Here is a 27,211-nt window from a genome sequence, read left to right on the forward strand (position 1 = left end):
GGCAATCTTCATCTCACCATAAGTGTAGGTATAATGCATCATGCTCATATTAAATGAAGTGGCAGCTAGTTTAAAGAGACCTTGCTAGAAATGGATGATGAATTTACTATTTGTATCATGAATTATGTAGTAAGAAACACCATGCAATTTATAGATATTCTTGAACAAGAGCTCAACATTTCACATGACATATGCTTAGTTAGGAAGTGTACAAAATATACATACTTAACAAGGTGATCAACTATTATAAAGATTGGAACTTCACCATTAGATGACAACCCTATGATAAAATACAAGGATATTTCCTTGCTTTGCTTATTTGGAACAAGATTATGTTGTTGCAGGCATAGATACAATATATTTCAACCTTATTTTGTCGGGATGTATCACATTCTAGAAGTTTAAAAGGAAATGCTCTTGTAGGAATTTTGAAAATCAAGTCTTAGTGATAGTGAGTTATGCCTTTGTTCGAGGGCCTTCCAAATCATGAGGAGATCATCACTAATGCAAACATTATAATGTATCAATACCCCAATGCATCCATACCTCAGTTAGGCATCCATACCCAAAGTTTGGACAACAAAGTACGCACTGAAGAGTCCTAGTAAACATTACAGTATTTGATCACAAAGTATCTTATGCACACTAGTTTGGCAACATGCTTTTGTAAAAGCAGTAACAAAATCTTAGTCAATTCACAATAATTGTAGCAAATTAGTGTCTTTAATTTAGCATGTGCAATATGTGCAAGCTGGCCCATATTTACTAAGATGAGTTAGCTTCTTCAAAGGTAATATTACGGTTGTGCTAGGAGTTTGTCACAAGGAATTTAAATAACTCGGAGTTTTCCAGTTAAGTAAACGATTGCAATTCCAGTAGTTGACTCAACATGTTTTAAGAGTGCACAGCTTATTGCGTATGTTAATTCATTAGAGCCTATACTTAAAAAACAGGTTGAAAAGTATGCTCGTGCACATCATGAGCCCCTAATACCACACCATAGGAGATTAAAATGACATGAAATAAGAGCAATGCCCTAATGTGGGAAGAAAGCATATAATTTAATCCATCTCATTTGATCATGCAACTAAACTTGCATTCAATTGATGCACCAAGGTACAAAAGCAAATTAGCCAACTAAGTGGACAGAGGATGTAGTTCATTCCAATGGAATCACATACAAGGACATAAGTATAGTTTAAACCCAACACTGCCCTATTATCGGCAAGTGATTACCTCTAAATCCTATAATTGGAGAATTTTAGTGTCTAGAGCCATCCACAACATTGTTATGAATAAAATATATATATATATATATATAAATAATACAAAATGATATAAATAATAATTAATTAGTGAAGAGGTATGTCTCTATGGACATGACCAATCGTGAAAGGGTAACTGCCTAGCTATATATATGAGACCCTCAGTTGTAATCAAATTTCTCATATCTTTGTACATTTCTATATAAATATATACTATCCTATAATGGATATTTACATATACCAGATCTTCTGAGTATTCTTCTAAGTTTATGAACTTCGTTCATAACAAACATTGGTTGAGAAATTTTATTCAAGAGCCTTCACAGAGTTGGCAAGAACTGGTTGTACGAGAAGGAATCCAATATAAATAGGAATAACTGTGACTAGTTTGACTTCAAGCATCTGTATTGCAAATCTTATATATGAGCCTCTAGGATGCTTCCACACCCAACAATCAAGGTATTGTATGGGTACCTATTGAATGGCATCTTTTAAATCTAGACCAATTAAGGGTTTTTTCTCTGTTGACATCCCCGATTGAAGCATTAATTATGTTTGAGTACATATATGGGTCAACAGTATATTCATCAAGTAGACAGATATTTCAGCCGAATTGCTTTCACTTTCTTGAAAATATAAAAGATCATAAATTAAGAGACAATACATCTCGAACACCACTGTATAGCCTCCACTGCTACTTGCATATGCAGCTACATTTGAAGATATTGAATTGAATGAAATATAAATGGCAATTGCTTTCAACAGATCATTAAATACTAGTATTGTCGTCTCAGAATTCACAAGGTATGGGCAAAAATGCTTTCCATTTCTCTCTGTAGGAAGCAATTGTATCTTCTAACCACAATTCTAACATTGCTTGGCTAAAATTAAAATAGTTAACGTTTTTCCAACATACAAACTGCAATGCCTGTGGAATATAACATTTTTGGATCACATGCAGAATGACTATGATATCTGAATACAAAACTGTCACAATTAACAGAATCAAATGTCACTGACCTCAGGAAATGTGCACAATTCACCTAATGCTTGGAGACTTAGACAAAAATTGAGATATCTCCTCTGCACTTTCATAAGCACCTTCCACACAACGGCCCAAAGCTACTCCAGTAACATAATTACCTCCTAGAAACAAACCTTCCAAGCCAGAATCATGCAAGGCACAACGTGCAGTATCTAAAAGATCAAGATGGCCTATCAGAAACTGAGGGATGGCTTGCGGCCACAACCGGACACCAAGAGTGATGGGTGCAGGAGCATCCGGCCTAATAAGCATTGTCCTTAGTTCTCTGTCAACAGTACTCACAATTGCACTTTCACTCTGCAAAAGCCATAATAATTATAATAATCAAAAAATCAAATTGTCAGTGACCAAGTTCAAGGAATGTCAATGTAAAACAGAAATCACACCTTCAATTAGAGAAAGAACCCTATATCACATATTGTTAAAAGAAACAACCAACAAAGTTTGTTATGATAATCAACAAAGATTGTGAGCACAACCCAAGTATGGAATCTAATGAGCAAATCCTCTGAAATAAGAACAAAATTATCCATATCAATCACTGCCAAGGAAGCATACAGCAGGGCTGACGGTACTCAAGAAACTCAATGCTAAAATCTTCGTAATATTGATAAGATACTCTGAATTCTGCAAACTTCCACAAGTTTCACAAAAGATTCAAATGAGAAAGGAAATGTACGTCCTATGAGACAATCCCGGCTATAAATTGAAACAAATGGCTGTGTTTTCTAATGGTCAGAAATCAAAAAGAAGATATTAGGCAGCAGAAGCTAGAAGGGTAATATTCTTGAAATACTTCTGTTAAAAACAAAATGACTCATCTAACTTGTTATTATTTGATCAGTCAAAACAGTTAGCTTGTGTTAAAATTGGCAACTAGGGCTAAATTCCACCTTGGGACAGCCATATGATGAAGATGATTATTGCATTGGAGTCCTTTTTTTGAGAAGTCCAAATTTGATATAAAGATCATCTCATTCGGACAAGCAGAAGTGGAATTTTGAAATTATTCTCTCTCATGCACAAATTGTTAAGGTTGGCCTCAGCGTAATGTAAACTCAAAAAGCCCAATAGATGTGTCCTTTCACGCTCAACGAATTGTATAAATGGGAGTGACCTCTCTCGTCATTTGGACATCACACACTTCATCATTCTTCTCTCTCCAAAACAGATTGGTTCCTACAGCTTGGGAATCTTCTCTCTCTCTCACATGTGCGGCTAGGAAGACAGTTTTCTGGGCTGAAACAAGATGAAAATTTCAGGACTGTTGACCAGCATTGACCACTGCTGTTTTGACCAAGTTTGACTGTGTTTTCTAGGGCATAATTTCCCTCTCTTGAGGCCGCATTCATTGGCACAGAAATCAAGGTGTTTGGGAATGTTTGACCAGCGTTGACTTCAGGTTGACTTCTGTTTTGACTGCAGCAAATCACAGCAGATATTCCCTCCTTTGACCAGGTTTGACCGAGCTGTTTTGAGCTGTGTTTGACCTCCTCTTCAGGCTGAGTTTGACCAAGAAAGACCAAGCTGCTTTGGTGAAGTTTTGTTGCTGTTTTGACCAGCGTTGACTTTCTGGTTAGGGCTGAAATTGACTGCAGAATTTTACAGGACTGATTTGGCTATGTATTGGGCAAGTGAATTTGATTATTGTACTCTCTCTCTCTCTCTGCTGAACTATTGAATAATAATAAGAAGATTTGATCAAAGGTTTTCCCCACATTGGGGTTTTTCCCTGGCATCCGCCAAATCTGGTGTCCTCTTGTCTTGGCTTGTTTTCTGCATATGTTTTTATGTTCTATCTGAATTTATTGTCAATGTGATTAATGGTTAATGTGATTGCTACTAGAAATAATTTGAAATTGCCATTGGGCTGCTAAAGGACAATTGAAATAAATTGTGCTAAGCATAGAACATACCATTGTTATCTAAAATTAACATGGTATCAAAGCTCAAGTGAAGACAAAGCCCAAGCAAGAGTGACGAAAAACAATCACTAAGGGACGTTGTTGGACAAGAACTTGGAACTAGTCCCAATGACGACTACATCTTACTTCAAATCCGAGGACAAGCTTAACGACAAATCCGAATAGTCATGCATGGAAGATGTCTTTGGATTTGACTTTGGAAGAAAATGATGCCATGGACTATGTCAAAGGAAGAGTAGTGAAGCCTCCTTCAAGTGCACCCACTGCTGCAAAAACAAAGTACAAGAAAGGTGAGGTTAAAGCTAAGAAAATTATTGTTGATTCTATTCACAAGCCTTTGGTTGCCTATATTTATGATTTGGAAACATCTAAAGAGATATATGACAAGCTGGTTGGGATGTTCAAAGTATAAATAATGCAAATCAAGCTCCCTTTCTCAAGAAAAAGTTGAAAGACATGAAGATGGATAGAGCAGAATCCATTCAATCCTACTTCATGAAGATTAGCGAAATCAAGAATGATCTCCTATCTATTGGAGAATTTATTAGTGACAGGGAGCTCACTCTTATTGCACTTGGAGGCCTTACAAGAAAATGGGATTTGTTTAACACTACCATCCTCAACAATAACAGGATTTCGGGATTTGATGAATTATTGGCTAGATGCACTCAAGAAGAAATAAGGATGATGGAAAGAGACAAGCCCTCAAATGGAAACAAAACTACCACCTTCTCCACTCATGCTAAAAGGAAGAACAATGCAAGTCCAAGAAGACAAGGTCAAGGGTTCAAGCCGGGATTCAAAGAAGGAAGAAAAGGAAGATGCTTCAATTGCAACAAGTTTGGCCACTTCGCTAGAGAGTGTCCTCACAAGAAGGATACTCCAAGAGATGATGACAACAATAACAACTACAAAGGCAATGGCAATCAAAGGAACAACAGGTTCAACAACAAAGGAAAGAGGAATGCTCCCATTGCTCGATATGGAAATGGTCGTCCTCCCAAGAAGTCGAGAAACTCCAAGTATGAAGAAGTTAATGTTGTAGAAAAGCAAAAATAATTTTATCTTATTTCTGCCCTTACCACTGCCTCTCCTCCGGATACATTGGATTATTGGTTGATTGATAGTGGTGCCTCAAGGCACTTCACTGGGTACAAGGAGACCCTCTCAAACTTGATTGAAAAGAATACTAATATGGAGATTATACTTGGGGATAATGCCACTTATCTCGTGAAAGGAATTGGGACTGTTACTCTTCACTTAAATCAAGGTCAAACCCTTCATTTACAAGAAATGTTGTATGTACTTGATCTGAAAAATAACTTGGTCTCAATTTCTGCAATGGAAGATAAAGGTTTCAAGGTGACATTCGTTGATGGGAAGGTTCGTGTTTGGCAAAGGAACCCGAAAGATGTATTCATTCCTGGATTTAGGGTTGAAGGTCTCTATTAGGTTGGAGGAAGTCCATTGGGAGTAATGACTTGCCATACTTCTCTTCAATCCGAATTATGGCACTGAAGATTTGCTCACCTTCATTACAAAGCCTTGCCTGATGTAAGGAAGATGGTCATAGCTATGCCCAAATTCAACTTAGATCATGAAGGAGTTTCTCAGGGTTGTGCAGCTGGAAAACATACAAGGGGACCATTCCCCTCAAGTGGAAGTCAAACTACCGATATTCTTCAATTGGTCCATTCTGATCTATCAGGTATGTTGCCTGTAACATCTTTGGGAGGATATTTGTACTATGCAATTTTTGTGGATGACTTCTCTCGCAAAACATGGATCTATTTCTTAAAGAAGAAGGACGAAGTGTTCAAATGGTTCCGCTCTTTCAAAGCCTTGGTCGAGAATCAAATAGGGAAGAAGATCAAAATATTGAGGATCGATAATGGGACCGAATATGAGTCAAATGAATTCAATGACTATTGTAGAGAAGTTGGCATTAAGAGGGAGACCACTACTGCATATACTCCTGAACAAAATGGTGTTGCTGAAAGGAAGAATCGAACTATCATAGAAGCCACTCGTGCCATGCTTCATGACCAAGGTCTACCGAAGTTCTTATGGGGAGAAGCTGCCAACATCGTTGTGTATGTTCAAAATAGATGCCCACATCAAGCATTGGACTTCAAGACACTTGAAGAAGTTTTCACCGGTAAGAAACCCAATGTTTCTCATTTTAGAATTTTTGGTTGTTTCGTATATTTTCATGTGCTGAAAAAGAAAAGAAACAAGCTAGATGCTTCTGGGGAGAAAGGAATGTTTGTGGGCTACAGGGAAACTTTAAAGGCATATAAATCTATGTGCCTAGTCAAAGAGAAGTGGAAATAAGTCATGAAGTCACTTTCGTTGAAGATCTTCCTATCCCTAGGAAGGACAATGATGATGATGCAAGAAAGCGGGATGAATCTTCATCAGATGATCTGATGCCCGGTGTTGAAGGTCCGATGGATCCCATTAATCCACCTCCTAGTGAGCCCTCTACTTCAAGAAAAAGACCTTTGTGGCTCAAAGATACTCTTGAAGATGTCGAGAGACATGTTGCACAAAGAGGAACATTTTGTGAAAGCAAGAAAACGAACAGGTACCAAGGGTACTTCGCTGCCATGAGTACCATTGTACAATCTGACCCATGTACATTTGAAGAAGTCGTGAAGCACCAAGTCTGGAAGGATGCAATGAACAAGGAATATGAATCGATCATGAAGAATGATGTCTGGTGTGGTTCCTAGACCCAAGGACAAGTCATTGGTCACTTCAAAATGGCTTTACAAAATCAAACATGGCGTTGATGGGAGTGCTAAAAAGTTCAAGGCCAGCTTTGTTGCTCAAGGCTCTTCTTAAAAGGAAGGAGTAGACTATGATGAGATATTTGCACCGGTTGCCTGATATACCACCATTCGTTCGATCATAGCCCTTGTTGCCTCGCAAGGATGGAGCCTACACCAAATCGATGTCAAAACTGCTTTCTTGCATGGCTCACTTAAGGAGGAAGTCTATGAAGAACAACCTGAGGGGTTCGAAGTTCCAGATCGTAAGACACCTGTATGCAGGTTAAAGAAAGCCCTCTGTGGGTTGAAGCAAGCCCCCAGGGCTTGGTATGAGAGGATAGATAGCTATCTTATGAAGCTGGGATTTACAAGGAGTGAAGCTTATCCGAACCTATACTTCAAGGTTGAAAAGGACAAGCCTCTCATTCTGGTCCTTTAAGTGGATGATCTCTTTCTGACAAGTGATGACCCTATCATTCATCAATGCAAGAGGGACTTGGCTTCTGAATTTGAGACAAAGGACCTAGGACTGATGCATTGTCTCCTAGGGCTAGAGGTCTAGCAAACCCCAGGTGAGATTTTCCTTCCTCAAGGAAAATACATTGTGAAGCTACTTGAGAGATGTGGGATGGTGGATTGCAAGTCCGTGTCTACTCTGATGGAGCTCAACTTCAAGAAGCTATGTGGAAGTGTTGTTGGGCCCGAACTAGTAATCCCTTTCGAGCATCGTCAACTTATGGGGGCCCTGATGTTTTTGGTAAACTCTCGTCCTAACATATGCTTCACTGTGAACACGTTGAGTCAATTTATGGTCGAGCCTCATCACATTCATTGGATTGCTGCCAAGAATCACTTGAGATATCTTCAGGGCACAATCCACTATGGACTGAGATACACTGCCGAAATTTGAGGCTTCATGGATATACAAATGCTGACTGGGCTAGCAATGTGATAGATCATAAGACCACGTTTCGGTGTTGCTTCTCTTTGGGTCAGCTTCAATATCTTGGATGAGTAGGAAGCAGAAATCAGTTGCTTTCGAGGCAGAATATATGGCTGTGAGTATGGCCTGTTGTGAAGTTGTTTGGTTGAGAAAGCTCTTCAGCGTTATTTGAGCGCGTGTTGGATACCACCATGACCTTCTACGACAACTAGAGTGGGATTTGCCTTTTAGAGAATCCCGTGTTCCACGACCGCTCCAAGCACATTGATATCAGATAACACTTTATCCGAGATATGGTACAATGAGGAGCAATAAAGCTCCAACACATCAGGGTAGATTAGCAGGTCATAGACATTCTCACGAAGCCCTTAGGGAAGGTCAAATTCTTAACCTTCCAACAAATTAGATATCATTTTTGGGATTCAACTGCGTTAAGTAAGTCATTCAAACGTATGACCATTTCCATGAGAGGTAGTCGTAACTGACTAATTTCTCATGATTTTTGAATAGTTCACTTAGCACTCATTGCATCGGGTGATGCTCACAGGGGTGAAGAAGTGGGATTGAAACTAGTGAAATGTGGAGAACGAATCACATAGCATCAATCATCACTTCCGGGGCTTGCACCCGGTAACCAGGACTTCCCAGGAGGTCACCCATCCCAGAACTCCTCTGGCTCAAGCGCGCTTAACTGTGGAGTTTTTCCCACAATCAAGCCCACTTAGCTTGCTACCCCATTTGCAAAACCTTAGCAAGTATTGTGCCTCATGAACCATTCAAGTAGAGATCCCTTGACTCTTTTTGAATTTAAGTATCGGGGGACCGATCTGCGATATAACGATGAACCACTAGTGAAGGGTTAAAATAGTGTAACACAGGAATGGCTTGCAAAACCCAAGGTCAGGCCTCCCCTTCTCTCTCCTGCACGTGTCGTCGGCAATTGGCTATTGGCGGGTCAGGCCCCAACATTTATCGGCGGGGTTTTGATTTAAAGGACCTTTGCAGGGGCCGATTTGTGATATAAGGCTATACCGCTTGGGAGGGGCCGAAAAGTGTTAACAAAGAAAAACATTAAAAAACCAAGGGTCGGGCCTCCCTTTCTCTCTCCTCCATCGGCGACTCGGCGAAGTGTCAAATTAAAGCAACTTGCCAACCGTCGATATGGCGATAAAATGTTGCATCGTCGTGGGGTCGAGAAAATCAAATACAAAGGAATTCCCTAAAAAACCAAGGCTTGGTCGGCATTTTTCTCTCTCCTCCAGGGGAGCACGTGGCAGCCTCTGATTGGTCCCCCGAGCTGAGACGGACGATGACATGGCGAGTACGGACGATGACGTGGTAGTGGACACGTGTCACTTGTTTTTGGTGTTTTTAGGGGTCCTATAGGGCTATTTCCAAGTGCCACGTGGCACCACTCACAAGGTAACATGTGGCAGTGATGATGTCAGCAATGACATCAGTAGGTTATCGACAATTGGCGGCTCTAAGTGTCAGGCTTATCAACGATTGCGTGCGATAAGGAAGGCCCCAGATGCGATATTTCATGAGTTGTCATTTATAAAAGTTTTGGATCCGAGAAATCGGCCAATGAGGGATATTGTGATATAAAGAAAAAGACCCCCCACGCGTTTATTGAGGGTCTTAAATGCTTCAAAGAAAAGCCTCGATCTCCGCCTATGGTCCTATAGGGAAATTCATAAAAGGGGCTAAAAGCATAGAGACTAAGGGGAAAATTAAAGGCGCCTGCCTGTTTCATCCGTTTTTTAATGTTTAAAGGCTCACGGCTGTGAGAATTAGTTGTCACACTTCAGCGAGGCGCCGATAATGCAGGACAGAGGGAAAAAGGGCATGATGGGTCGGCGGTTAAGGCAGACAGTGACCAAGAACCGACCGAGAGAGGATCAGTCATGACTTAGCAAGAACACGCCAGGACCAAAGGCCAGCAAAGAGGAGTGGCATGAAGATATTTCCAGAAACCATCATTTCAGTTTCGATGGACTAATTATGTTTTGTTGTTGTGATCATTGTATTGTTATTCTGTTTTTCTTTCAAGAAAGGAATCCCCCTGCTGTAATAGTTAGAGGATTCACGTTGAGACACTGATTCATAGAGACAGTTGCAACTTCAGCCTGAAAGATATTTTCTGTAACTGATTTTCTTGTCCTCCCTCTCATTATAAAAGGGAGGAAGAAACATTGAAGAAAGGTTCTGAATTCTAGGAAAAAACTGCATGTGCTTCTGAAGTTGTATGGATTCCAGATCTACATCTTTCTGAATATGAATGAAACAATGGTGATTCCCATATTCGAGTATTACAATATGTTGTTTCTTTGTTAAACTTCCATTATGTTCGCACTTCCTCTCTGATTTCAAGCAATTGTAGCTGCCAGAAATATCTCTTATATTCTTACAAATTCATTAGTGTTAACTAGTTAATACATATGGCTATATTCAAGTCTGAGATTATATCTTTAAATGTGCACTTCCTGAAATCATAACATTCACTCTTCTTACATCCACCTGTCTATCTTTAGCTCAGATAAGTATAGAACTCTTGATGTTTCAAGCTCTATGTGATGAGTTAGTATTCTCTTTCTCTTCTTTCATTATTCTGCAAAATTTGATTAAACTGTAAGTCCTTGATTACTTGGCCTCCACTTGTTTTTGCCTTATTCTTGTGAGTTGTATATGTGAAAGGATACCAGAAAGACATGGCTTATATCCTTGGATGAAGGAACCAACCCATGCTGTTATGTGTATATTTGTATATTTGTAATTACTTTGTGTAGAAGATGCATATGATACCTACAATTTCTTGAGGATCATATGAGATACATAGAATTTAGATGTGCCCAGGCCAATGTTACTTGGGAGCGGGAGCGGAAGCGGGGAGCGGGAGCGGAAGCGGGAGCGGGAGCGACCATTTTCAGAAGCTCCCGGTTTGGGAGCGAATCCCTGAGCGATTTTTTAAAAATATATATATTTTTTATATTTTTTAATTTTTGATACATATATGTCAACAAAAACATGTAGAATGATGAATTAGATATAAAAAACATAAAAAAGCATAGATTGAACCATATAACAACAATCATCTAGAAGTTATAATCTTCATCAACCACGTCCGCAAGTTAGTAACATAGTAACATACAACATATTGAGTCTCATGATTCATCAATCTTAAAGTTTCAAGCTTTCAAAATTCAATATATAACATTTATCATCATTGATCACCAAAGTTGTACTTGTAAGCTAAGTGTAACCATTACAACAAATAATATCTAACATGAAATGAAATGTTATAAAATGAAACGAAATGAAACAACTTTCAACTTTCATGAAGCATCATATTCATAATTCATTACTAATGAGTTATAATTGCCAACTTCAAACTTAAATTGTCATATATTGTTTAAAAAAATATCATAATAAATATGAAAGAGTCAATAGTTATAAAAGCTACTAGAAACTAGAGAAGAGAAGTAAATCTATTATCTATTTCTTATGCTTGGGCCTCTTGCCACCACGAGAAATGTCTAATTTTTTAGTCTTGTTGCAAAATCAGGATCTTTGTCATTAATATCACCCTCCAAGCATTAATATCCAGAGGTATCTTTGTCATTACCTTTGTATCTGTATAGGGATCTTTGTCATTAATATCACCCTCTAAGCATTAACATAAGATAGAAAAAGCATAGCATGTCAAGTCAAGATTTTGTTTGAGTGATGCGTACATTTTTAGAAGGGTCATGATAGAGGAGTTCGACAACCAATGTCACTAACATCAAGGTACATAGAGGGATTGGTACTCTTGATTAAATATGAGTTCCATACCCTAATACATGACAAAATTCAATGGAAACATTGCAATCCCCCAATCCTGAAATCCTGAAAAACTGATAAGTCTGCTGGATTTTGAATGAAATCTAAAATTCTACTTTCTCCATATGAAATCCAATGAGGACGAAACCACTCTCAAACATCCTGAGTCATTTCATGGTAATGTTAAAAATTTAAGTAAAAGGATGAAAATGAAAATTAAAGAAAATGTCACTTTTACTTTAAGAATTTAACATTACCATGAATAGCATATCAATACTAGGGCCTAGACTTGATCATTAAGTTGCCCCACTCAAAAACTATTTGTTTCTTTCAAAAAAAATTGCATTTCGAACATTACTACAAAAAAAAAATGCAAAAAAGGCAAAACGCTCCCGAAAAGGCAGGGAGCGAAATTTTTTTTAGGGAGCGCGCTCCCGCCCGGAGCGCGGATCGGGAGTGGGAGCGAGGGGGGGGGGGGGGGGCGCTCCCCCGCAACACTGGCCCAGGCACTGGTCTTGTAAGCAATCCAAGGTTGTCTCTGGGAGAGACAACATCTTTTGGTGTTGTTGTCGGGGAGCTTATTGAAGGATTTTTCCCCCGAGATACGACAAATTGAACACCCTTCGTGTAGGTGAGCGAAGTCTGTTCTGATTGCATTCATATCACCTTGGCGACTCCACACCCCCCTCATTATCATTCATAACCCTGGCTTTTAAAAGGCCTCATACTCGCTCAAATACATCCCAAAAGAAAGCCCCATTTGTATTTGATCCAGAAAAGTTAATGTCCAAGAAAGTCGGGAAAGAGAAAACTCCCCCTGCTTGTACTACCATCTCATCAACCTTTGCCACCTCCGCCTCCAATTCTCAGCCCACTATTGCTCACTACTCAGGACTTACTCCTAAGGCCCTGACATACCCTACTTCTCCTCCAACCACTGTGGTCTTGACCCTAGTTCCTCAAGCAAATTTTAATCCCCCTCCACCAATCCAGATGGCTCTTCCGGGCTTTTTGCTAAATAAGTATGCACCTCTTAATTTACCTCAGCCTCTGAGTGCAATGCCCCAGAACCACCTAAAGCAGCTGCCTAGGTTCAATGGGGAAGATGATAACACAGCTCAGAGTCACATTGAAGCCTTCAGTTCTTTTTCTCACATCCTAGATGTGGATCAGCTAGATGTGGTCATGAGACTTTTTGTACAAAGTCTTGAGGGAGAAGCCAAAAAGTGGTTCAAAGACTTACCCAATGCCTCCATCGCTACCTGGGAGGAGCTGGAAAACACTTTCACCCAGAAATGGGGAGAAAAGAGGAGTCATGAGTACATCCTCACTGAGTTTAATGCCCTAAGAAAAAAGTTGAAGGAGGATACTTCAAAATTTATCAAAAGATTCAATAAGCAGTACAATAACCTGCCTGCTGACATAAAGCCTCCTCCAACTGCGGCTCGTGTGGTTTTCCTAGGAGCTTTTGAGTCTGACGTTGGTTTTTCCCTGAGAGAGAGGAAGTCTCTCACTCTAAACCAACTTCTAGGAGGATGCTCTTGAAGTGGAAGAAAATCTAGTCTCGAAAGGAAAGTCAAGGGTAAAGCAAGAAATTATTGAACCCAAAAGAGGGAAAGAGGAGGCATCCTCCTCTGGTCAAGATAGAGAATCATCAGACCTGAAGGTGGACGAGCTGTACAAATTCATCAGTAGTTTAACACAAAAGGTTGGAAAGCTTGAAATTGAGAACAAGAACCTTTCTAGACAAAATTCTCAAGTCAATAATCATGGCTATAACCCTCAATATAGAAGGCCTCCACTGCAACTACTTCCAAGGGAAAGAAAGGAACAGCTTGATCAGATCCCCCATCCATTATACTTGGAAGATGGTCCTGATGAACAATCATCGGATACACAAGAGATGCAAGGAAATATGTATTTTGCTTTTACCAAAGAAGAATATGAGAATATGGCTCATCAAGAGGCCAGCAATGATAGCGAAAAAACAATAGATGAGGAAGATAAGGATTATTATTGCAAACAATTTGTAGAGTTCATGCAAGCACAACCACAACATAAGTATGATCTAAGATCTTCAAAGAAGAGGACGAGATAACCAGAACAACAAGGGGAAGTTGTTCCCCCAGTACTGAATAAAGGGAAGGGTAAGTTGAATCCTGACCCTTCCAAGATAAAAGTCTCCTCTAATGAGGAAAGAACTAGTTCAGAGGGACATATAGAAAAAGAGACACCTATTCTACCGAAAGTTGCCAGTGGCAAGGTAGAAGGAACAGAGCCAGGAGGTACAAAAAAAGTCCAACCTGCATTCAATCTCCAGAAGGAGCTTGAGAAGGTAAAAATTCTTGTTCCCTTGACTGAGCTCCTGAAGCAGCCTATTTATAAAGCTCAGGTCTCTCAATTTATGTATCCCTCTATCTCAACACCAGCCCATGATAGTTTAAACCTCCAAGAGGAGAGGCCAATGGTCGTTTTTGGGCTGCATGTGGAAGAGTTGGATCCTTCTACCGCACCTTTTTATGTGACTTTAGTGATCCATGACCTTTTGTTGCATAATTGCATGTTGGATTCAGGAGCCTCACACAACCTCATGCCATTATCAGTAATGGAACAATTGGGCTTGGAAATCACTAGACCATACAAGGATTTGTACTCCTTTGACTCCAAGAGAGTCAAGTGCTTAGGCATGATAAAGGATCTGGTGGTAAACTTGGCTCAGATCCCGGTGAAAAGTGTGGTAATGGATATAGTGGTGGCTGATATACCTCCTTGTTTGGAATGCTCTTATCCAGATCTTGGGGTTCAAAGGTAGGTGGCTCTATCAAGCTCGATCTGACTTATGCCACCATTCCCACTTTTGGAGGTGAGCAAAGAAGGTTGTACAGAGAATCCCAATTTGTGAAAACCGTGACCCCAGCTAACGGCTCATAGAACTCCCCAGTGCATGGGAAAGATAGCGACATCTCATGTCTGTTCCTAGAAAAGGAGGAGACCTTCCTAAAGGAAACATCAATACACCTAACAGGGCAGTCATAGCACTTACGACCAAGTGAAAATAAAATATGGAAATTATACTTCGATGGAGCAAACTCAAAAGATGGAAATGGAGATGGAATATTGTTGGTATCTCTGGAGGGCAGCCTGATACCCCTCTCGTTCAAACTGGAGTTTGAAGTGACCAATAATGTGGCGGAATACGAAGCATTGATCCTTGGGATACAAACAACAAAAAAGATGAATATTGAATGCCTTACAGTCTACGAAGACTCTTAGCTGGTCGTAAGGCAAATCTGATATCAATGCCAGGCCAAACACCCCAGACTGAGAACATACCAAAATGAAGTGTAGGACTTAATCGATAATTTCTTCCTAGCCTTTGACATCCAGTTTCTGCCCAGGGAAGAAAACAGGATCGTTGACTCTCTTGCGGTAGCTGCAAGCACTTTCAGGCCCCCACAGAATCCACTCCTCAAATATGAGATAGAAGTCAGACACAGGCCTTCAATACCTGATAATGTTAAACATTGGCAGGTATTCGAAGATGATGAGCAAGTCAAAAGATTCATAGAAGTCGTTGGGCAGTTTGCCCACTCCACCATCAAAGAAGAAGAAGAAGAAGAAGCAGAACAAGAAGCCACTCCGTGGAAAGACACAGTCGCTGGGCAAAAAATTTTGCAACTAAAAGGAAACACCATCCCTCGTGGACTTGTTCCACTTGAAAGACTTTTCAATAAAGACAACATAGTGTACAAACAGATGACCCCAGAGAAGGATGAGCAAGTAGAGGACTGCAACATCGGATCAAAGGAGGAACCCCAGACGATCAGGCTGTCCAAAGAAATCCCCTTGCAATACAGACAGAGGTATTTAGATCTATTCAAAACTTACAAAGATGTATTTGCTTGGTCTTATAATGATTTGAAATTGTTTGATACAAATATTATTCAGCATAAAATTCCTTTGAAGGGTGGGATAAAGCCATGCAAACAAAAACTTAGACAAATAAACCCACTCTTACTCCCCTCCATTGAAAAGGAGGTAAGGAAGTTGTTGCAGGCCAAGATCATAGTCCCTCTAAGATACTCTGAGTGGGTAGCTAATCTGGTCCCTGTCCATAAAAAGAGCGGAGAGATAAGGTTATGCATGGACTTCCGGAATTTAAACAGGGCGTCTCTAAAAGATAACTACCCTCTGCCCAAGATGGATAATATATTGCAGAAGGTAGTAGGTGCAACCAAAATGTCCATGATGGACGGATTCTCAGGATATAACCAAGTGGTGGTCCACCCCGAAGACCATAGAAAGACTGCTTTCACCACCCTGTGGGGAACCTTCATGTACACACACATGTCGTTCGGGTTGATAAATGCAGGGGCCACATTTCAGAGAGAAATGGACATAGCCTTCATGGGCAAGAAAGATAAATTTGTTGTAGTCTACTTTCACGACATCACAGTCTTTTCTAAGACTGATGAAGAGCATATTCTCCACTTAAAACTCACTTTCAAGAAGTGCGGAAGGTATGGCCTCTCTCTGAATCCGAAGAAATCTTAGTTTGCCATGAGTGAGGGGAAGCTACTTGGACACATAGTAGCGCAGGAAGGAGTAAAGATTGATCCTGAACGAGTCAAAGCCATCAGCCTTATTCCCCTGCCCAGAAACAAGAAAGAAGTCCAAGCCTTTTTGGGGAGGATAAATTTCTTAAGGCGATTCATACCCAACTATGCTGAGATAGTTAAAGGTATCACATATATGCTCAAGAAGGAGAACGAAGTTAAGTGGAGCTCCGTCCCCCGTGATTCTTTCACAAGGATCAAAGAAGCTTTGGCTGAGGCCCCAGTGCTAGTCAGCCCCGATTATTCAGTACCCTTCTACATCTTTTCTTTCGCCTCTCCACATACCATTGTTGTTGTGTTGTTACAGAAAAATAAAGAAGGTTACGAGCAACCCATTGCCTTTTTTAGCCAAGTCCTAAGGGACGCTGAGCTGAAGTATGATATATTGGAGAAACAGGCTTATGCACTGGTCAAGGCGCTGAAGTCATTCCATATGTATGTACTACAATCCGAAATCACAGTGTTTGTCCCAACGACTACAGTCAAAGACATTCTGGTGCAGGGAGACAGCGAAGGAAAGAGGGGCAGATGGATAGCTAAAATACAGGAATATGAGCTGGAAATCAAGCCTACCAAGCTCATCAAAGGCCAAGGGTTGGCCAAGATTTTGTCTAAATCCAACTGCCAAGCTCTAGGGATAAGCCTGATCACAGAGGAGGGCAATCCAGAGGATGAACAGAGCAGAATTAAAATGGTTGAACAGAAGATCTATGCCAAGTATGAGGGATCGCCCAAGTATAAGAACATTGTTCATTACCTCTTGTTTCTAAGATGCTCGTTGGGACTGGATAGATCAAAATACCGGAGTCTAAGATTGTAGGCACAAAAATACATTATATCCAATGGACTGCTCTACTGGAAGGACCCGATGGGGGTATTACTATTGTGTTTGGTTGAGGGAGAGACCCATGAAGTGATTGAGGATTTCCATGGGGGAGTCTGTGGAGGACACTACAGTTGGAAGGCAACAGCACACAAAATCCTCAAGGTAGGATTTTACTGGCCCACGCTATTTGGAGATGTTTATTCTAAGGTCAGGTCATGCCAAAAATGTCAATTGTTTGCTGAAAGACAAAAGTTTGCTCCTCTCCCCCTAATTCATGTACATGTAGAGGAGCCCTTTAGACAGTGGGGATTGGACTTCATCGTAGAAATAAACCCACCTTCTAGCGGTAATAACAAATGGATTCTAACAACCACTAACTATTTCACCAAGTGGGTAGAGGCTATCCCAGCTAGGAATGCTACTTATTCAGTGGTGATAAAATTCATGGAAGAAAACAAATTGTCTCGCTTTGGGTGTCCTTTTAAAATCATCATTGGTAATGCACAGGTCTTCAAGTCGGCCAAGTTCACCAACTTCTACCACAAATTCAACATCATTATTGGACACTCCACTACATACTACCCTCAAGGGAATGGCTCGGCTGAGTCTTCTAACAAAACTATGGTGAGAGTTCTAAAGAAGACCACCACTGAAAATCAAAGGAACTAGGACTCTCAACTAAAGTTTTCTCTGTGGGCTAACCATGTAATACCCAAAAGATCCACTGGGAAATCTCCTTTGGAGCTAGTATATGGTAAGGTTGTTATCTTTCCTATCCAATTAGCAATGTCAGTAGCTAAGTTGCTGTAAGAAGCCGAGGAAGAGCCTTGCACCTTGACTAGAAGAATAAATCAGTTGGTGGAGCTTCACGAGAATAGAGAGTAGGTGGGGACCAAATTGTCAAACTACCAACAAAGGATGAAATCTCTGTTTGACAAGAAGGCTAAGGACAGACCTCTTCAGCAAGGAGATTTAGTTCTCAAATGGGATGTCAGGCAAGAAGACAAAGGCAAGCATGGGAAATTTGATCCACTATGGTTGGGCCCCTTCAAGATTGCAGAAGAGAGGGGAAACAACACTTACATGCTTGAAAACTTGGATGGTGAAATCTTGGAACTGCTTGTAAATGGTCAGTTCCTATAATTTTATTTTCGTCTCTTAGTCACTGTATATATTTGGTGTGCGTGTTGAAAATTGTTATTTGAATTTTCAGTTTATTGTCAAAAAATTCCCTCTTTCACAAAATTATATGTTGTTTAAGAATAAATCCATGCCCAATGGAAGGAAAGGCTACTGGTCTGCAGGTCCTCAACACCTTGCCAGCAAGGCACTGTCCCCAGTTGGAGCCAATGTTGTCACTCACTGCATTATGGGTTTCATTGGTTAAGGTTGCCTGAGAGAAATGAAGTTAAAGCCATTTTTCAGGCCACAGAAACTATCAGAGCTTAACCAGACCCTCTACATTGCCAAGTGCTCAGAAAACGTTTTCCAACAGTATATAGAAGTTTGAAAATGGACTTTCGTATCAAAAGTTAGAGCCTGTTGAAGATTGCCTTGGAAAGCTCAGGAAAACCAAAAAAATGGCTAAGTGTGGAGATGAAGTGTAATTGGGGTCCCGGGTAGAGCGCAATTGGCCAACAGCAGTATTCCTGAGGCACGGACACACTGTTATCAGTGGGCGGCTGATCTGCGATATAACGTCGAACCGTCGGGGGAGGGTTGAAACATCGTAACACAGGAATGGCTTGCAAAACCAAGGGTCGGGCCTCCCCTTCTCTCTCCTCCACATGGTGGCGGCAATCGGCTATCGATGGGTCAAGGCCCAACATTTGTCGACGGGTTTTTGATTTAAAGGACCTTTGCGGGGGTTGATTTGCAATATAAGGTTGTACCGTCGGGGAGGGGCTAGAAAGTGTTAACAAAGAAAAACATGAAAAAACCAAGGGTCGGGCCTCCCTTTCTCTCTCCTCCATTGGCAATCTACAATTTGACGGATTGTCAACTTAAAGCGACCTACCAACCGCTGATATGGCGATAAAATTTTGCATCGTCAGGGGGCCGAGAAAATCAAATACAAAGGAATTCCTTGCAAAACCAAGGCCTAGCCAGCCTTTTTCTCTCCTCCAGGGGGGCCGCGTGGTGGCCTCTGATTGGTCCACCAAGCTAAGGTGGCAGATGACATGGCGAGTACGGATGATGACATGACAGTGGACACGTGTTGCTCGTTTTGGCATTTTTAGGGGTCCTATGGGGCTGTTTTTGGGTACCACGTGGCACCACTCGCAGGGTGACACGTGGCAGTGATGATGTCAGCAATGACGTCAATAGGTTATCAGCAATCAGCGATTGGTGGCTCTGAGTCTCACACTTACCGACAATTGCGATGCGATAAGGCAGGCCCTAGATGTGATATTTCATGGGTTGCAGTTTATAAAAGTTTCAAGTCCAGGCAATCGGCCAGTGAGGGATATTGCAATATAAAGAAAAAGGCCCCCCGCACATTTATTGAGGGCCTTAAACGCTTCAAAGAAAATCCTCGATCTCTGCCTGTGGTCCTATGGGTAAATTCATAAAAGGGGCTAAAAGCATAGAGACTAAGGCGAAAATTAAAGGTGCCCACCTGTTTCATCCGTTTTCTAACTTTTAAAGGCCCGCGACTAAAGAATTAGCTGTCACACTTCAGCGAGGCGCCGATAGCACAGGACAGAGAGAAAAAGGGAGTGATGGGTCAGCGGTTAAGGTAGACAGTGACCAGGAACCAGCCAAGAGAGGATTAGTCATGACTTAGCAGGAACACGCCAGGACCAAAGGCCAGCAAAGAGGAGTGGCATGAAGATATTTCCAGAAACCATCATTTCAGTTTCGATGGACCAACTTTGTTTTGTTGTTGTGATCAGTATATTTTATTTTGTTTTTCTTTCAAGAAAGGAATCCCCCTGCTGTAATAGTTAGAGGATTCAAGCTGAGACACCAATTCATAAAGACAGCTGCAACTTCAGCCTGAAAGATATTTTCTATAACTGATTTTCTTGTTCTCCCTCTCATTATAAAAGGGAGGAAGAAACATTGAAGAAAGGTTTTGAATTCTAGGAAAAAACTGCATGTGCTTCTGAAGTTGTATGGATTCCAGATCTACATATTTCTGAATATGAATGAAACAGTGGTGATTCCCATATTCGAGTATTACAGTATGTTGTTTCTTTGTTAAACTTCCATTATGTTCGCACTTCCTCTCTGATTTCAAGCAATTGTAGCTACCAGAAATATCTCTTATATTCTTACAGATTCATTGGTGTTAACTAGTTAATACATATGCCTGTATGCAAGTCTGAGATTATATCTTTAAATGTGCGCTTCCTGAAATCATAGCATTCACTCTTCTTACATCCACCTGTCTATCTTTAGCTCAAATAAGTATAGAACTCTTGATGTTTCAAGCTCTATGTGATGAGTTAGTATTCTCTTTCTCTTCTTTCATTATTCTGCAAAATCTGATTAAACTGTAAGTCCTTGATTACTCGGCCTCCACTTGTTTTTGCCTTATTCTTGTGAACTGCATATGTGAAAGGATACCAGAAAGACATGGCTTATATCCTTGGATGAATGAACCAACCCATGTCGTTATGTGTATATTTGTATATTTGTAATTACTTTGCATAAAAGATGCATATGATACCTACGGTTTCTTGAGAATCATATGAGATACAAAGAATTTAGATGTGCCGAGGCACTGGCCTTGTAAGCAATCCAAGGTTGTCTCTAGGAGAAACAACAACTGCCAAGCACAAATATGGGACACTACGAGTTAGGTTCAATAACTAGGGCCAAAACCACAAGGGGAAAACCCAAATGATTCTTCTTCTATTAGATTTCTTCAATTGTTCACCAGAGTACAGAGACAGAGACAGAGAGAATGAGAATGAATAAAGTCACCAATGTCTAATCAACTTGCAGTTGAAGTGCTCTTGCTCTTTGCTTGAAGATCTCATTTTCTTGATCAGATCTTGTCCTTCACACTTGCGCTAACCCTTCCCTTGCTCTTACTCTTCACTTGCTCTCACAATTCTCTTGCACACACTCAACACTAGCTCTCCTTCACAATGAACATGCTACATCAACTCTCACTTGCTCTTGCTTAAATAGATGAGAAAGGAGAGTTACAAAATGAATTAATGCCTTGAGCCAATAATAGTTGAATCGAATTCCATGAGGAACGAGTCACTTGAGGAGAAGTGTAACTCATCCCAAGAATAGAGAGTGTTGAAATTTCTGAATCTAACACATCATAAATCTCTAATGCATTATCTAGTTTATTTCACCTACTTGTTTATTCCTTAACAAGTTATTTATCCATATAAATACTAAAAATAAACACAAATGTAGTCTTAACTCATATACAGATCATCAACTAAAATAATAGACAAACACATAAGGGACACTGTTATTTTTGGACAATCGTCCCTGGAAAAACCCAATGTGGGAAAATTGGTACAGCAGTTTTGAGGGTTTTATTATTAAGCAGTTTTCTTGAGTACAACTAGGGTGCCAAACTAGCTCACCCAACAGAGATTTTTACACAAAATTAATACCTCTTCTGGGAAGTAGATATTCAGCTTCTCAGCACTATTCTGCCCCACGAAAATCCTTCTGGCACTTCTCCAAGGCTCTGCGTCAGCCCTGCTAGCCTCTATGTAGCTCTAGAACCCTCTGCATCAGCCTTTTGTGCCACTCATCTGGCATTAGCTCTCTGGCCTTCTAAATCACCCACGCAAGCCCCTCAGCGTTTGTGCAGTCTCTAGCTGCCTCTGCGTGGCTCCTGCTGCTTCTGCGTAGCCTCCTTAATCACTGCGCTAACCCTTTGGCACTATCTCTGCCTCTCTGTTATGTACTCACTTCCCCTTGCTGCAACTCTGATCACTTGTTTGAATTTTCTCAGCGAACCCCGCTCCAGAAAATCGAACTGACAGATCAATCTTGGTGTATCTCCAACTGACCCTCAAGCCTCCTCTTATACTTTTCCTGTTGAGTCTTCAACGACCGAGATTAAATCCCTAATCAACGGATAAGATTAGATTTGGCTTGATCCATGTCATTTAGAACATTCTCACCCAATTTTATATTAATACCCATTAATATTTTAATTTTCCTAAGTTTAGACTTAGGAACCCCATTAAAAATATTAATTATTTTAATATCTCTTTAACTGGGTGGAATTTCCCCATACCATTTATGGGTCTTGGATATCTCATGTGCTTTAGCCTCTCCACCAATTTTCATGGCTAGAGCACCTCCGATGCTAACACAAATCAACACTCCCTCTTAGCGAGGAATGTGCTCTAGTAATGCGCCATCACTGAACATCACATTGATCCTCCCGCACCAGTACCTGTGTTGATGCTTGGCCTGTTGTCCAACATCCTTGTCAGTCCGGAAGCCTCCTGATGTTGAAGCTACCTTACTGCTATCCTGTGCTCCCTTTGCTGCAAACACCTTTGTGCCTCTCACACTGCTGCAACCACCTTTGTGCCTTTCTACACTGTTGCAACCATCTTTGTGCCTCTCGCACTGCTGTAACCCCCACTGTGATGCTACAAACTTCTGCACTTTAGCACTGCCTTGTCGTTCCATCGCATCTTGCTTCTATCGACATCTGTCATCCTATTATTGTCATTCGGGGCTCCCATAGTCGGATATGATCCAAGAGTTTGGGTACCTCAAGGATCCTCCCCATCATCTTCTGTAGTCCTCCTGACTACAGCTCGATGTCTCCCCGCCTCTTCTCTAAAGGTGCATGATCACTCATGGCACAGTCATCCTAAGTCATCGGGTTCAACGAACTTGAACGAATAAATTTGAAATTCTCCAAACTTCAACCGAATTCGAATTTATTCATTCAAGTTCGCCGAACAAAATGTCAAACTCGAATAAAATGTCGAACTCTAATAAAATACGCCATTAAATTCATTTAGGTTCGTTTTTTTCCCAGTTTTAAAAAGATTGAATTTTATGCGGGCCTTTTCGTTGTTTAAAAATTAAAAAGAAATTAAGTTTCGTTGTTTGCGGGCCCGTGGGTTTGGTTTTGTTGCAACTTGCAGCGTGCGGGTTCTATTTTGTTTTGTAAACATAACAGTGACCAAAAAACATAGCGACCATAAAAGTTAAAACTAAACCGTGACCAGTGCACAGCATACACAGCCCTCTGCGGGTTTTCAAAGGGTTTTTTACACCGGCATACACAGCCTACAGGTGACGAGTCCACACTGCACAGCATGACACATAGTTATTAGCAGCACACCAGCATACACAACTCGGCCTCCTGCACACTGCACACATACATAGTGCAAACTACAACTCGACACTACATGCATACAATTTATCAGTGTTTATTTTATTTTATTTTTATAAACAGCTCTAGCCTCTGCCTTCTCCTATACCGTGCACACATTCACAGGCTGAGACTCTATTGGATAGGCACAGCAAACGGCATTCCTGAGGTAGCGTAAGGGCTTTGAAGGATTAATCTTTGTGGCCAAGTTCCAACCTCAGAAGACAGCGGCTCACACTTGGAGATAATTTAGAGTTTTGTTGAGGGTTGCAATTCTGACAAAGCAGTGAGCTGCCTTCAAGCAGCCTCCAGCAAGCCACACTGTCCAAACTCTAGCCTCCAGGTAAGTCAAAAATTAAAACACATTTTTTTTATCAGTTGAATACAATTTACTAGTTTTTATCAGTTAAATACAATTTATCAGTAAGTCACAAATTACATTTTACTAGTTTTTTTAATATAGTGTCTGGACTCTCAGGTTTCAGCCTGAGAGATCGAGACTCTTTAAATTTATTTTATAGATTATAGTTTCAAACTTTCATAATTTCATTCTACAAAAAAAATATAAAGCTAATTAAAATGTAAATTAAAAAAAAATCGCAGACATTTTAGGCTTCTAGCATTCACCTCAGTCTTCAACAATCAGAAGTTCAGAACCTTCAAATTTCAATGGCACCCCCAAAATCAACTATTGTAGCATGGAATTTTGTCAAAAAAAAGAGGGGAAAAATCTTTTGTCCCAGCTGTGTGGACATCAATTCACTGGCTCTTTAACTAGAGCAGTGGATCACCTTCTCAGTATTAGCAATGGAAGTGGAGGTGGTGTTGAAGGCTGCACTAAGATCTCTGATGAACAAAAAACCAGAGTCAAGAAAAACTATTTCAATTCAAAGATGGAAAAGGAGAAAAGGGAAAATAAGAGGTGGCGAATTGAGAGGGAGATTGCCATGTCTTCCTCCAACACCATTAATTCAATCTCAACCATTGGTGGATCAAGTTCTACTCAAGTAAAAATAGGTGGAACCAAAACATTAAATCAATTCTGGAAACCTGTTGAGAAACAAGAAGTTGATGATGATGTTGCAGAATTCTTTTATGCATATGCAATATTTTGGAATTTTGGATGAAGCAATTCAAGAGGTTGGGGAGTAAAATGTGGTCCATGTTATTACAAATAATGCACCAAATTGTGTTGGTGTAGGGAAGCTAATTATGGAAAAGTATAATCACTTTTATTGGACCCCTTATGCAGCTCACTGCCTGGATTTAATGTTGCATAACTTGGCCAAATTTTCGTGGGTCAATGAGACAATCCGAAGAGCCAAAACAATTGCAAACTTCACCATCAACCATCGTCTCACTTTGAGCATATATAGGAAGAAGGCATCAAAAGAGTTGTTGAGGCCTTATAATACAAGGTTTGCCACTTTTTATGTTACTCTAAAAAGAGGTATTGAGGAAGAAGCAAGCCTAAGGGCTGGTTTTGCAATACTAAGTAGGAGAGATCTACCCTTTCAAAAGAAACTAAGGGGAAAAATGTTGAACAAATAGTGCTCAATAATGGCTTTTGGGAAATTGCAAACAAGGTTTTAAAAATATGTGGCCCAATTGTTAAGGTGCTCCGCATGGTTGATAGTGACAAACCTTGTATGGGTTTTGTTTATGAAAGCATTGATCGTTGCAAAGAGACCACTGCAAGTGCTTTTAATAATGTGGAAGCTGATTACCAGGACATATGGGATTTAATTGATCAAAGATGGAAAATGATGCATAGTCCATTACATGCAGCAGCATGCTATTTGGACCCTAGATTGTTTGGGTTCCAAGTCATAGGGATGAAGAAGTCATGAATGGACTTATCCAGGCCATTGAAAAGCTAAATCCAGATCCAGAAATTGCAGGTTTGGTTAGAAGTCAGTTGAGGGCATACATGTTAGAAGAATGGTTATTTGGAACACAATCAGCAAAGTATGATAGGAGCAGAAGTGATCCAGCAGTATGGTGGGAATTTTATGCTTGAGGGGCACCAAAACTGCAAAATTTTGCAATTCGTATCTTAAGCCAGGGATCAAGTGCATCAGCATGTGAAAGGAATTGGAGTTCCTTTGACCACATTCATTCCAAGAAAAGAAATAGATTGTTATCTGGAAGATTATAAGATCTTGTTTATGTTTGTAGTAACTTGCAGTTGCCTTTAAAAAATGTGGCTAAAGAGTCATCCAATTCCTCTACTCCATGGATCGATCCTGTTCCAAATGCATCAATGGATGAAGCTAATTTGTACATTGATAGTGACATTGATAGGGAATTGAATGATGAATCTGATGTTGAAGCATCTAGCAGATTCACAGCTCCTACTGCTCTTGATGATATAGAACTTTTTGATATAACAAGTGGGCCACAGGAACATCAAGAATAAAACTTGTGTTCATGTTTTAGGTTTCTAGTTTACTTTTTGCATGAACAATTTTCTAAAACTACCAAGCTACTTTAAACTTTCGATTTTATATATTTTGAATACTTTTTTATCATTTTTCTTTCAATATATGAAATCTGATATGGCCCATGGTTTTGTTGAACTTTATATGGGTGCGAATGTCTATGATGAATTTCTCACCTTGTTTACTATGTTACATGTATGGAAGTTGGTTCTTTATTGGCACTCGCTTTCATGGTTTATAAAATTATGTGGAAATGATTTAAATGTTTGAGCAATAATCTTATGTGTTTGCAATGTGCATTATGGACATTGAATTTGACTTTAAATTGAATTTTTTATATATATACATTTTTTTTTCAAATTTCTATATGTCGAATTTTATGTCGAACTTTATCGGCAAATTTTAGGTGTCGAACTTTATTCAAATTTCAAGGTCGCCAAACTCGAATACAAAGACGAACCTGGTGACTTAGCAGTCATCATCAATCTTGACTTCTTTCTCCACCTTAGTCGGAGCTCCCTTCAAGTCAGAAGCCTCTCCCTTATTCTTCCTCCTGGGACACTGGGTTGCATAATGACCCAGCTCCCCACAATGGAAGCACTTCACCTTGGAGATGTCCTCCTTCTTCCTCTTCCCCTATTGTCCCACAGATGCCAAAGCTGCATCCTCCTCCTCCTCTTTCTTCATTCGACCTCCTTTGTTGCTACTTCTTGCCTTGATCAACCGTCTGATCTCTTCTGGGCAAAGAGTTGCCAACATCTCTTCCCATCCTGAAAGATCAGCTCTGCCCAAAATGCTTTGGACAAATGTCTCCCAATCCCCAGAGACTGCATTCAAGGCAATCCTCACCATGAAATCCTGATCCGGTGTGGCAACCTGTTGAGGTATAGATCTATCTGCTCCCCCTTTTGCATCTAATACGACAGCAATTGATTCTTCAACAGCATCTCCCTCTGCACGGAAGTGCCCTGATACAATGTTGTCAGGGTATCCAACATCTCCTTTGTCGCGTTATTCTCAGTAATATGCGGTACTACATGATCCTTGACCCCATCAAGGATTATGTACTTTTCCTTCGCCATTACATCCTCATACCTTTTATTATCAGTTGGGTCGGCTGGGATAGCCACGGTTCTCAAGGCGAAGCCCTTGATGCGATGTCTATCCAGAACAGACAGGATCCTAGCCTTCCAGATGATAAAGTTTGAGGCCCCATCCAACCTGTCCCG

General features: G+C 40.4%; 1 protein-coding gene across 1 annotated transcript in view; it reads right to left on the bottom strand.

Annotated features, from left to right (window-relative positions):
- Positions 1-1,976: 1,976 nt before the first annotated feature.
- LOC149169646 (Flavin containing amine oxidoreductase family) overlaps positions 1,977-27,211 on the bottom strand; it is a 242,885-nt gene continuing 217,650 nt past the window's right edge. Inside the window, exon 9 of the mRNA XM_089428756.1 lies at positions 1,977-2,607. Within this exon, the coding sequence (XP_089284882.1) occupies positions 2,305-2,607 (303 nt within the window). The 3' untranslated portion in view covers positions 1,977-2,304. The remainder of the gene's footprint in view (positions 2,608-27,211) is intronic.

The sequence above is a fragment of the Pinus tabuliformis genome, chromosome 4_2 (assembly GCF_031772625.1).
Source record: "Pinus tabuliformis cultivar Carrire ecotype Pingquan chromosome 4_2, CPIR1, whole genome shotgun sequence".
Lineage (NCBI taxonomy): Eukaryota > Viridiplantae > Streptophyta > Pinopsida > Pinales > Pinaceae > Pinus > Pinus tabuliformis.